Source organism: Vigna umbellata, chromosome 7 (genome assembly GCF_029865625.1).
Source record: "Vigna umbellata cultivar VRB3 chromosome 7, Vumbellata_1.0, whole genome shotgun sequence".
NCBI lineage: Eukaryota > Viridiplantae > Streptophyta > Magnoliopsida > Fabales > Fabaceae > Vigna > Vigna umbellata.
In genome coordinates this window covers 48,614,644-48,628,408 of record NC_142171.1, presented here as the reverse complement: position 1 = coordinate 48,628,408, position 13,765 = coordinate 48,614,644, and the positions used below count along the sequence as shown (strand labels likewise).

The 13,765-nt window shown below is 32.4% G+C and overlaps 1 protein-coding gene across 2 annotated transcripts; it reads right to left on the bottom strand.

Annotated features, from left to right (window-relative positions):
* Positions 1–334: 334 nt before the first annotated feature.
* LOC124845989 (nucleobase-ascorbate transporter 7-like) lies at positions 335–4,789 on the bottom strand. 2 transcript variants are annotated; one of them, XM_047323197.2, is made up of 15 exons: positions 4,638–4,789; positions 4,299–4,408; positions 3,962–4,059; positions 3,679–3,855; positions 3,500–3,600; positions 3,121–3,196; positions 2,947–3,006; positions 2,593–2,777; positions 2,306–2,402; positions 1,761–1,847; positions 1,490–1,548; positions 1,293–1,384; positions 1,132–1,209; positions 875–1,035; positions 335–772 (listed from the first exon to the last, which is right to left on the bottom strand). In XM_047323197.2, exons 2-15 carry the CDS (start codon positions 4,402–4,404, stop codon positions 554–556), a joined length of 1,596 nt encoding a protein of 531 aa, XP_047179153.2. In that variant the 5' UTR covers positions 4,405–4,408; positions 4,638–4,789; the 3' UTR covers positions 335–553. The 2 variants fall into 2 exon arrangements, with proteins under 2 accessions (XP_047179153.2, XP_047179152.2); XM_047323196.2 differs by having other exon boundaries at positions 4,299–4,411; positions 4,638–4,782.
* Between the last annotated feature and the right edge of the window lie 8,976 nt (positions 4,790–13,765).

Sequence of the window (13,765 nt, the reverse complement as noted above, 5' to 3'; positions counted from 1 at the left end):
ATCTACTTAACATGAATTTTAGAGAAAAATAATAATTCAAAATTTTAGAAAGATTATACATAATCGTTTGGAAAGATTAAAACTAAAAAAGTTTATAGTCATCAAAGTTAGAATTTACTCATTTTATAAGATTAAAAATTAGAAATTTTAATGTTTAAAAGCGTCAATGATTTCAAACTCTTATACTTGGGATAAAATTTTAAAAGTCTACAATTTCAAACAATATGTTTTAAAGTTACATATCCAAACAATATATTTAACTATAAAACATTTTAATTTTTCTATAAAAATGAAGTACTATCTGAAAAACTTTCTTCCACCCAACGAAAGAAAAAAACACTAATTTTTAATGATAGAATTAACTATTAGCTTCGCAAGAAAGAAGCCTGGGTTAAAAAGTTGTTCATGTTGCTGCTACACTGCTTATAAATGCTGTGTACTCATTGAAGACTTCTAAATTCGTTTTAGTTACCATGCAGTACCTACAATGAGCCATTGAAGGGTGCACAATTTTTTACTTCATATAACTTTCTGGCAGCATGATCCAATCCAATCACACAGAGGGGAAGAACTTGTTTAGATTGAAAGGAAGTGAATAAAACTCTTCACTCCTTGTATCTGTCTTGAACGAGCTGAATCTGTCCCACCAATGCATGCCTCTGTCTTTACGAGTTTGATTGTCTTTGTTGTGCAATGTGGCATCCAAGAACAGTGCCAATGAACCAGCAACAAATGCTTTTGATGAAAATGGGACATTGATCATGTCGTTGAACTGCCAAAAGAAGATAACTTTAAATTGGTAAGTACTATGAAGTTTGAATAACAACGCAAACTCAGCAGTGAAAAATGAGAGTGAATGAGAAAAGCTGAATACCCATCTGGCATGGGTGTGCACTGGACCATAGTCTCTAAATGCTGTGTACTCATTGAAGTATTGTGGTATAGAGAGGCCCATGAAAATAGAGAATCCCAAGATGAATTTAGTTCTGAAGCTGTTTAAATTGCAAAACTGAAGGAAACTGAGGCCTGCAGAACCTGGGTTGAAGGAAAAAAATTTGATGATGATGATAATAACAAGGACTTAATGAAGGTATGACAGAAAAACCAGATTCATGAGTTGATCATACATACCCACATAGGAAAAGAAAAGGCAATATAAAGCTGCAACTATTGGTGCTGGGATTGAAGCAAACACAGCTCCAAATTTTCCTGTACACTCACAAATACATATAGTACTTACTTATATTGGTTTATCAGGGAGAAAAAACATCGAAATTGCAAGTCTAACTAACCAAGTATGGAGAAAAAGATCATGAATCCAGCTGATATTTGAACAACCCTTCGGCTACCAACTCTTGTCAAAGCTAAGAGTCCAGCATTTTCTCTGGGAAAAAGCCAAGAATGATTCTTATAAGGATTCAGGTATAATATATATTCCTACTGTGAAAATGATACCTCCAGCACATGTAAGTTTGAATAAGAATCTTACACAGAAACTGATGATCCATTCCCTGTTCCAAAGATGCCAGATAATAAAATTCCCACCCCCTAATTCATAAGAAGTAGCAACTAGTGATGATGGACAAACAATAAGAAAAAAGGTACAGTAAAAATCTAGAGCAAACAGAAAACCAAAAAGTCATGATCATGATACATGCTGACATTCATTTTAAAACAAGATTTTATAATTTATGTATTACATAAAGAGAAGCTAACAAATTAGGCCGGGGGAAAATTTGCAATTGATAAACCGTGTTTACCTGCCAACCAACACCACGGCTAAGAACTGAAGGTGGCAATGGAGTTGCACTTGCATACCTTGAAACAGCAATAAAAGCACCGGTTGACTGCAGAAAATCGAAAGGTATGAGAAACCAACAATCATGATGTAAGTACGCAACAAATTGCATAGCATGATTACATTACTTTTCTTTGTATTTTTGCCTATGCCAATTTGGATGAACTGATAACAAATTTCTTGAAGTGAAGCTCCTAATATCTTTGAATATCTACTTATGTTTTTAAAATGTTACAGTCTAGAAGTCATTCATTTGTTAATTGCAATAAGAAAAAATATAAGTAGATTATTGAGAAAATGTGAAGGCATTCCTGTCTCAACTTAAGTTCTCTGAATATTATCAGATTAATGAGTCAAGTGCAACAGATTTGCATACAAAATAATTGCAGTAAAGTAGGCTAATCAAATCAAAACTACAGCCTTCTGGAGAAGGGTCAAAGTTTAAGAATTCCACTGCACTTGTTCAACAGCAACAAATGTAGTTCACATGCATAAAAATAAACGAACCTCTATTAGTGCAACAAATGAAGCAGCCATCGTAGCAAAAGCTTCCCCAGCAGCAAATGTAGGAGCTCCCCATTGGAATGGATATGGGATTTTAATCCTGAATTTTAGATTTTATCAGCAACAAAACTTGTGAGTTAACCAAATTGAATCCATTTTTCCTTCACATTTACCCAAATAACAAAACCTTAAAACAAGTTTCAAGCTTTATCAATCAAGTGAGTCCTCCAAAATATACAGCTAAATGAAGAAGAAGCTGTTTCTGTTATTAAAAATCACAAGACCCTTACCAAGGTGCACCACTTATAATGCCAGCACGATCAGTTCTGCAAGTATCCTGAGTTTCCTGTGGTGCATGTTTATATGCTCCACCCACAGTTAGAAGATGAGCATAAATCCACACAATTGCTACTGAGAATATAACTGCAAATCGATCACAGATATGCTTTTGTCCTTTCATCACATGAGGAATGTACTGGACAAAGGAACACCACTACTTTAGAATATAGCATTTAAATTAGAGAAAATAAAGTAGAGCAAGAAGTAACATAATTTCATCTTTGGTGTGTTAAGTACTCAGGGTTATTTTTAAATATGTTCCAAATGATGCAAGGTAATTTAACATCATGACAATTATAGATCACCTGTGAAAATACTAGTAAGATTACAATTTCTGGCAGCCCAATCTCCACACATTTTGCAAGCTACAATTCAAGAAGAAATAATCAAGAAAGTGTAAATCATACCAGTTATATAATTCATAGATTCATAGATGAAGGAAAGAAATAAGAAATAGTTCTTGTTGCAAATATCAGTACCACAGGAAAGCCCAACTCATAAAGTCCAAAGCCTGACAGAGCAACCAGGGGAACTGCAGAGAGAGGGCTTAAGAACCTATAAAAGCAAAACAAATTACTCACCAAAATTATTTGCAGAAAAATAACTTGCAGAATGGTAAAAATCGTATCTATCGGTGTAATTAGAATTAATCATGATCACTAACTGGGAGTTATCAAAAGAAGGAGGGATTAGTACATTTCTAAAAGAATTAGAGCTAGCTGTGGTCCAAACAAGAAAAATAGAAACATCTTTAAACATCTGAAAGTATAAGTATTGCATGGATAATCTCAAAAAGTTCAATATATGTGACTACAAGATGGAAGGAAAAACAATTCAAGGATCTAGACAGGAACCAACCTCACTACATTGCGCCAAAGTCCACTGAATCCAACAACAATTTGGAGGGTCGAAGCAACGATAAGCGCGCCCTGCGTCCCACGCATTATCCTCTCAAATCTCTGCATATTTATCACTAATCAGATAAACAAGGATAATGATGACATAGCAAAAAGGGCATAACAGTGTACTGAACCAACCTCCTGAGGATTCAGAATGTCACTGTAGCGACTAGCCAAAATTATTGAAATGGTAGTAGGCACAAAGGTGTAGGATCCTCCAATAACTACAGGTAGACGAGTCCCAAACAGTGTTTGGAACAATGTGTTCACGCCAGCTACAAACAGCAGAGTCTGGATCATTTTTGCTTTTTCTTCCTGTTGAAGCAGAATTGAGAACTTAGTTAGACTTAGCAACCACACAACATCATTCAAAACCATTTACTTTTTACTTTTTTTTTCTTTCTTTCTTGTCAAGACTTACGTTTCCTCCTCCCATCTGAGATACTAGAGAGGTTGGTATTAGAACAGTTGTGCCAAGCATCACCAGATAATGTTGAAAACCAAGGAGAATCGCCTCCGCTTCATTAACATCAAAATTAATCATCACAATGACAATGAACGCAAACAAAAACTAGTTGGTTTTACTGCTCCATACCCCAAGAGACAAAAAGGTTTTAAAAAGTGTTCTTCCAAAATAATAAAATAAAAAGCCTCACCATCGATCTCATTAGCAATGTCCACCCATAAAAAATGAAGAAAAAAAAAGATCAAGTTTTTACAAAATAAAACAAAAGGGGTCAAAGAAGCAGTGAACTCACGCCAAGGAGGAGGACTAGTGATGCAGTACGAAACATTTGGAAGTTGATCTTTCACAGGGTGTGGCTGAAGCTCTTCTGGTTTGGGTGGTGGTGCAACTCCTGCCATGGTACTGCTGGAAAAATTTCACAACCAAAAGAAATAAAAAAAAAGGCTCTAGCAAAGTAACAAACTACACCAGTTAGCAGAAAACCAGAACTTTTTTTTCAGAGACAAACACATGCAAGATAATAAATGCCAATGGTGTGGAAAACAAGATGAACACTTTCCTAGTGTTCTCTCTAGGGAGTGGGGGAAATGCAGGAAAGGACAATGAGCAAGTTCAGGGGTGACAGACACACCTTGTCAGTAACGTTATGCAATGCAGAAAATGCAGGGAGATTTCTTGGCCCAACAAATACAGAATGTGGAAAAAAGCATAACCCTCCTAAAGCAACAACCAAAATCAAATTCCCCTCTCACCAACTGACCATTGCTTTATATTTGTAATGATATATTCCAATATTCTAATCTCAGTCTTAAAAAATTATTATTACTACTGTTAGTGTTTCCATTTAGCAAGAAGTGATCAAGTTTTGGAAAAAGCATATGAAGCTTCCACCACCTTAACCCTTAATAACCCCTGATTTAATTTTGTATTTATTGTTTGACCATAGCTATTAATATTTTTTCAAAACTTTAACTAATTAATCAGAAACTCCTAAAAACAGTCTATCTCACGCGCTTCAGCTTATAATATAACCTTTTTAATAAGATGTTACTACTAGCATTAAAAACAAACTTGTATCATTTCATTCAATGAACTGGTGCCAGTTCAGGAAGGAAAAGCTCAATAAAACACGGTGAACATGTATATTTTTGTACTTAGACTGTTATAACAATTTTTTATACGTTATATTTTTTTTTTCATTAAATAAATCACATAAGAAAGTTTCCCATTTGACCATACTTTTGCTTCTCTCAGCCAATTGTACCATAGTTCTGACTAGTGACGCAAATGATAAAACGCATTGTCTTTTTCCTTGACCCAGAATTTGAAACTTAAAATTACTATTACCCTTTTGAACAGAGTCATGGAAATTTTGAATTTTTATGAAAAGCAACTGATGATTAACGGTTAATTTTAACTTCTAAATGTAGATAAAAAAAAGGTGAAATGCTTTCTATAAAAATGAACTGGAAGGGGCAGACTGAATGTAAATTATGACTTTTCATGGAGGTTGCAGGTTTTTGTGCAACCGTTTAGTCCATTAATTTTTAGCATATTGCCAGATATTGGCACAGACCTCTCCGACATGTCTCCCTCTTTTGCTTGTTCATTGATGGTTTTTCATGTCACTACTTGCCTGAGTTGTCATCATTGGATGCTTTTCCTTCTTCTGTTCAATTAGGAAGTCCTTTCTATTGTGACAGTGATCACACAGAAAATGCATCTGTGCCAACAAAAATGTACACAAAGTATAAAATCAGTGTCATTCCAACTTCAATATTTGTCTCTCTTATCAAATCTAAACACTATCAAGAACATTGATGGTACTTTAAGTTTAATTTTGTCAGATCATGAGAAATTGTTTTTGTTTATCTGTTTCTAATTTGTTGATTAGCTTGTATCTTTTCTCTTCAATTTTCTTAGAAAATGTCATCCTATTAAAGAAGGTTTTTCTAGATAATAATCAGAATTTCTATTTGTGCTTCCATATATTCAACTTTTTATGCATATCTATTTGTGGAGAGAACTTAGTACAAATTCTCCACCTTGGAATGAATATAGGGATTTGGATTTTATTTTTGCATGATCACGGGAACAGGCATATATCCTAAGTTACCAGGATCACTGAATGAACATTGATAGTACAGAGTTTTCCAGTGAGGAATAAATTCTGGCATCTTTCTATGTTAATAGCAATGGTTGCTTTTCATTTATTTTGAAATTTCACTTTGCTTAAAAAATATACATCCAAAGTTAATGAGTGATTTTTGTTTACTGAAGTACTTTTTTATTTTTTTTAAATTTCTATACTTTTAAAATATATAATATACACTTTTGGTGCATGAATTATATCATTTTTATAATATTGGTAACAGTTTGCGCGAATGGAGTATTCAATGTGCCACTTCATTGCTACATTTTCAGTAACTTTGAAACTTGAACTGTGAATTTATGTATTGAATAAAAGAAAATAACACCATAGTTGAAATTTGTAGAACATATTATTGTCTTGAAATAAGTAGTGGTTTCTTTTATATTATATTTTATTAGAAAGTTATAAACAGTTTCTTTCACAAGTTCATGTGCTGTATGAGATTGAAGTCAAAGACTTCCAGTTCTATAATTAATGGGTTGACTCGGTTTCTTCTAGTATTCATAAAAGTCTGAGTTGTTGCTATAATTTAAATCAATTAACACTACAAGAAGATTTAATTAGGCTCCAACCCCAAGTGAGTGTGTTAAGATATTAAGAAAATAACTAAAATACTTTCTTTTGCTCTTAGTTTTCTTTTTCTTCCAAGTTTTATTGGGTTTCTTGTAAATAAAAATATAATATTTTTTCTCAATTTTAATAAAATGTTTATAAATTCTTTTATTTCAAATTTAAATTAGGTAAATAGTAAAAGTATAAATGAGAGAAAAGTAATTAATATCATGGTGAACTTCAAAAATAACATTGAAGTCCAAGTTAAATTATTTTAAAAATAAAATACTTAAAGAAATGAAAAATAATAATATTTAATTAAAATGAACTCAATTATAAAAAATAAACTATTTTTTTATTAAAAGGATGTTTCTTAGTTTAATTTTAAAAAAAATAATTTACTAAAATGAATAGGTTCGTGCACTACTTTAAGTAGTTGAAAAAAATATATCCATGTTTACATTATTATCCATTACACATTTTTTAACTCAACAGTATTTTTAGTAAATTTTTAAATATGATAAGCAGAATTAAATATAAATAGTGAAACTTGTTTTTTCAATATTAAAAGTGTATCTAGATATAGATTAATATATATATATATATATATATATATATATATATATATATATATATATATATATATATATTATACTTTAAAAAACTGAAAACACCTTTTACGATTTTTATTTTATTTTTTTGTTTATAAAAGGTGTCTTTCATTTATAGTTTGTTGCTTCTATGTTAAGATATGATATTTTGATATAATTTGTTTATAAGTTGATGACTATACATTGCTAAGGAACAAATCCATATATACGAATTTAGTTGAAGGAAATAAAACTATTTTGTTAGACCAATATTTAGTAGTTATAATAATTATTTTAAAAAATATATTTATTGAAATGTTATTTTTAATTTAATTTTAGACTTTAAAATATAGTTTAGTAACTATAATATTAGATAAATAAAGTAGTTTAATTAGTTTTTAATATAAAAGTATATATTTTTTAAAAATTTAGTCTTTATAGAGATATAATTCTTATTATAAATGAAATATTATATATTTTGTAACATAATTCAAACAATGTAACATTTTTTCTTCAAACATACGTATTTAACCTTAAAAGTTTTGTTAAGATATTTTTTTATCATTCTATCAAAACCTAACTTTGAGAAATCAACTTTGATACTATTAAAATTTGACAAATATATCATATTATGCAAGTAATAAAATTGGAAAATAATTTCTTTTCCCAAAATTTGGGTTTATTTAAATAATACGCATTTTCATTCATTAAGAAAAAAGAAACATAGTGACATTGATTCATTAAAGTTAAAGTTCAAATTTAATTCTAACATCAAAATGCATAAGAAAATCTAATTATAACATCAAAGTGCATGAGAAAATTCAATTCTAACAACCAATGTTACTTCACAAGCGAATGATCACGATTGGATTTCATAAATTTCATAAACCTCATTGCATCATACTTTCTCACTCCAACAACATATTTCTTATACAATTTCAATGTTCACACTATAAGTCGTTTAAACCTTTAGAACCAAAGATGTAACATCACATAATCTCATACTTGATAATTCATAGTTGATATATATGTTTTAAACTCAGATTTCAACTACAAACTCATAAATATAACTCGAAATCTTCTAATTTATTATTCTATCTCTTTCTTCATTGGCACTAAATCAGACGACATTCCTTCATCTGCTCCCGTATAACGAATTATATGATCATCGCACATACACAAACACAAACAAGTAGGGTGAGCTAACATGCAACACATCATTTATAAAACATGCATAATTACTTTGATACACTCAACAAACATCATATAGTAATTATGTCAGACACCCTCATACCATCATACAACAATCGCACCATAGATTACTCATCCCATCATACCACAATTCCTGATAGACACTCATCCCACAATACCCAATAAACACTCATCCCACAATACTCAATAGACACTCATTCCATAATACCCAATAGACACTCATTCCACAATACTCAATAGACACTCATTCAGATGATACGTTGATGAGCGGTCACAGGAGGTTATGCACTTGTGATGACTTTTACTTCTTCTTACAAATACACTTCCAAAATACTCCATACCATCCACAAGGTTAGTCCTCAACACTATGTCCAAAACCGAAACATAGACCAGGACCTCCTACCCCTCTCACCACATAATTCATCCTTCTCTACTTAAGACTGGATGATTATTAGAGTATCAGGATAACCTCCAACAACAGGACCCTCAACATCAACATATACACTAATACCATATCATTACAGAATCTCTCCACAAGACTCATACCATGCTCATATTCCTCAACTCATATTATACCATTACAAAATCTCCCCATAATACTCATATCATGTTCAGATGCATAAATTCAAATCCAATATAATAAAAATACAATCATCAAAAAAATCATACAAAATGAATATATCACAAAATAAATTAACAATACTAAAATATCATTATAAATGGTCACCGGAGAAGAATCAAATGTTTGACGAATCAAACTCACCATAAACGCTAGTACATATGACTAGTCACAACTTACCAGATTTGACCAGGGCTGCTCTATGATCAGGGATGTACCAACTCCGGTTTTTAAGATTCCTCTATCCTACCATCACAATTATGACCTTAATATAAACGTTCTGGGGAACTAAGGAGTTGAATCTGGCATAGCCGGTTAGACATCTTCTTATCCTTGTAGAAAGATGAATCCATCACATATTTTATATCAATTGAGTATATTGCATAATAGTTTAACAATACTTAATCTGTTCAATAGGATTTAAGTTAAAAACCTATCGAGTAGACTTCCAGGAAAGAGAAGTGTGTCACCATGGACAACTTAAGTACCAAGTCTTTCCTTAGCCAAACTGTTCCTCAACTAGTTTTTAACAAATTTCTTATTTACAGATTCAAAACAACAACATATAATATTAACACAGAAACTCAATACAACAAACACCTATGTTTTTCAATAACAATATTCACACAAAATTTCAAGACATGAATAGTAATAAAACAATACTAAATCATAATATAAAAGCTTAGAAAGGTAAGATCCCCTTCCTCTATTCTAGACTTAATCTCTTGCTCAGAATTTGTTTTCCCGAAAACCCTCCAGAACCTCTACTCTTCTTGCAACTAAAAATTTCTTCCTAACTCTTTATTCTCTATTTCTCAAGATTTCTCACTTGATTCTTTCTCTCTTTGTGCAGAATAACCTCCCCTCTCATGACTATTTATAGTCCAAAAATTTTACTATTTAATAATTTTTTAATATTATTTATTATTTTAATATTATTTTATTATATTAATATTTTAATCACCACTTGACATATCTGATCCCTCAATAATGACTTCAAACGTGGAGTGCTTATCCACTATCACTATTTTAATTTTTTTAAAAATAAAAAGGTAGAAAAGAGTTTGAACACATGTTCTTGAAATCACCACATTTTCTACTATTTAAGCTACCAAAATTTCTTATTTAGCTTTCCACATTTTATTTTTACATAAAATTAGAAATTATATTTTCCATTCACAAAGAAATTTGCTACTAGTAAAAACATTGTTACTATTAAGGTAAATATTTTTCATGGGTCTTACATTCTTCGCAACAACAAAAAATTTTCGACCTCGAAAATTCTATACTTCAAGAAAATAGTTGAGGGTATAATTGTTTCATTTCTTCTTCTAGTTCCCATGTAGAGTCACCTGTTCTCTTATCCCAAACCACCATGACTAAATTGATAGTTTTTCCTCTAAGTTCCTTTGTTTTAGTGTCTTCTATACAAACAGGTTGTACTTCCATTGAGAGATCCTCTCGGATTTAAATCTCCTTTATTTCTAAAATGTGAGAAGGATCAAGTACATACTTTCTTAGTTGGGAAACATGAAAAAATGAATGGAGATTGGCCAACTGACGGGGTAACGCAATCTCGTAAGCGACTGGCCCAATTCGTCTCAAAATTTGGTATCGACCAATGAACTTAGGAGAAAGTTTCCTCGAGCGAAGGGCTCTTCCAACACCCGTGGTTGAAGTTACTCACCATGATTCCCAACCACAAACTCTAACGTTCTCCTCCTTTGATCTGCATATGATTTTTGTCTACTCTGAGAAGCCTTCATTCTTTCTCGTATCAATTTTACTTTATTGATGGTTTGTTGTAGTAGCTCAGGTCCTATTAAAACAGATTCACCATCCTGATACCAGCACAACGGAGTTTGACATCGTCTGCCATACAGAGCCTCATAAGGTGCCATACCTATGCTTGCTTGGAAACTGTTGTTATAGGTAAATTCCACAAGAGGAAGTATTTCATCCCAACTACCAAGATGATCTAATACACAAGTTCTCAATAGGTCTTCTAATAACTGGATAGTTCTTTCAGATTGTCCATCAGTTTAGGGATGATACGCGGAACTCATTCGTAATTTGCTGCCCATAGCTTCCTGTAGGGTTTGCCAGAATCTAGAAGTAAATCTTGGGTCTCTATCTGACACAATGCTAGAAGGTACACCGTGTAATCTCACTATTTCTTTTACGTACAATTGTGTTAGATAAGTCATTGACATTCTCATATTTATTGCTAAGAAGTGAGCACTTTTTTGTCAATCGATCAATGATGACCCATATGACATCATTACCTCTCATTGTTCGTGGTAAATGGGTAACAAAATCCATAGCAATGTTATCCCATTTCCACTCTGGTATGTCTAATTGTTGTAACATTCCTCCAAGCCTTTGGTGTTCCACTTTTGCCTTTTGACAAGTCAAACAAGCCGCTACAAACTACGCTACTTCCTTCTTCATTCCAGGCCACCAAAAGGACTCCTTAAGATCTTGATACATTTTAGTCATGCCGGGATGCATGCTAAAACGACTCTTATGTCCTTCTTCAAGGATTAATCTTTTTATCTCTGCATTGTCTGGTACACACACTCTACTTCTAAATTTTAATACACTATCAGGTCCTAACCTAAATTCTTTAGTTGATTCTGTTTCGATCAATTATGCTATCTTTTTCAGGTTAGGGTCCACCAATTGTTTCTCCTTGATTAAACTTAGAAAGTCACTAGATATAGTCAGACTACTACATCTAATGAAACCTACTTCATACTCCATTTGTAGCTTTAGATCTCTGAATTTCTCCACCAACTCTAATTCTTTGATCACCATATGGGAAACATGTAACGTCTTCCTACTCAAAGCATCAACTACTACATTCGCCTTTCCCAGATGATACAAAAGTTCAAAGCCATAATCCTTTAAAAATTCCGTCCACCGCCTTTGCCTCATATTTAGCTCTTTCTGGTCAAATAAGTACTTCAAACTTTTGTGATCGCTGAATACTTGAAATTGGACACCATAAAGATAGTGTCGCCAAATCTTCAGAGAAAACACCACTGCTGCCAATTCTAGATCATGAGTAGGATAATTCTTCTTATGAACCTTTAATTGTCTTGAAGCATAAGCCACTACCTTCTTTTCTTGCATGAGCACACAACCTAATGATAACAGTTGAAAAACTGTTATTTTTATGCTTAAAATTGATACTAAAAGCAACCTTTAACACTTAGAAACTAGCTTGGAATCATGTTTTTGTTCATAATTTTGAAAATAAGAGTTGGACAGGTTTATGCTTGATTTCAGTGTTTTATGCAGGTTTTAAGGTGAATTTGGTGAAAGAAGTGAAGAAGGATAGATATGGAATCAGAAAAGAATTCAAAAAGTGCAAAAGGAGAAGTCTACCGCTCAGCGGCAGTTTACCGCTGAGCGGCACTCAGAAACCCACGTTGGCTCCGCTGAGGGGAAGAATCAACTTCACGCAGTTACCGCTGAGCGGCACTATTTTGGGCTTGGGCCTAATTTTCTGTATATTTTAGAATAGTATATAAGCTTTAGGACGTCCTAGGGTTTGTATCTTTGGCTGGGAGGAAGCAGAAACACACTTTTCACCCCTTGGGGGTAGATTGGGAGATGGTGACGGCTCTCCTCTTCTCTTTCTAGGGTTTTTCTATCTCTTTCATTCTTTCATTATTATTCATCTAGTTTCACCATGATTATGGTGAACTAAACCTTGTATTGTTGTTGGGGAATCAATGTAGTCTTGTGAAACTCTCATATATGGAATTTGTGTTTTAACATCTTATTTTAAGATACATGCTTTCTTTCATCATTAGTTAGGGTTTTTCCTCTTTGCTTAAAGCCTGCATTGTTTAACTCATTCAATGCCATGATTATTAATTTTGTCGATATGGGAACGTACGAGGAATTCTAGATCCGGGGAAATTCTCCCCATAGCATATTACCGAGACATAGGAATATGAGGGTTGGTTGCCGTTAAGCTTCTGCACTTCAAAATTAATTATTAGGGATGCTAGGAATTGTATGAACTCGTAATTAAGGATAGGCCTTCTTGCAAGGTGATTTAGAGAGTGACATTAGTAATTGATGAAAAGAATGATGAATTCCTAAAAGTATGAGAGTGGATAAGATGAAATTGATAACCCCAACAACATACTCATCCATCTAATTTATTAAAGTGTTTGTATTCCTCTTTTCCATTGATCAAATTCATGCATACATGTTTAATTACTGTCTTTGGCATTTAAACCTACAATCAATTGTTCACAAGTCTTAAATAATCAACAAATCATATAACTAACTAAGTCGTGAGTCCTTTGGGAGAACGATACTTGGTCTTACCGAGTTTTATTACTTGATACGATTCGGTCATACTTGCCGAGGGTTAAACAAGTTTGTGGCGCCGTTTTTCGGTGTTCATAAATTTGTCATCAAGTTTTTGGCGCTGTTGCCGGGGACTCGTGGTTTAACTAGTTTATTTGTGTGATTATTGATTATCTTTGACTTGTTTTTGAATTTTGAAATTTGAATTTCTGTTTTTATTTTCTGTTTTTTATTTTTTCTATTTTTATTTTATTTTATTTTATTTTATTTTCTGTTTTTATTTTTTTCGGTTATTATTTTATTTT

What these genes read in the sequence shown, in the direction of transcription:
- LOC124845989 (XM_047323197.2), bottom strand. Translation starts at nt 4,404, where the DNA reads ATGGCAGGAGTTGCACCACCACCCAAACCAGAAGAGCTTCAGCCACAC. An exon ending in CATTTGTTGCACTAATAGAG is followed by an intron (nt 1,848 to 2,305) that starts GTTCGTTTATTT and finishes GATTTTCTGCAG; the next exon opens with TCAACCGGTGCTTTTATTGC. An exon ending in GATCTTTTTCTCCATACTTG is followed by an intron (nt 1,210 to 1,292) that starts GTTAGTTAGACT and finishes GTGAGTGTACAG; the next exon opens with GAAAATTTGGAGCTGTGTTT.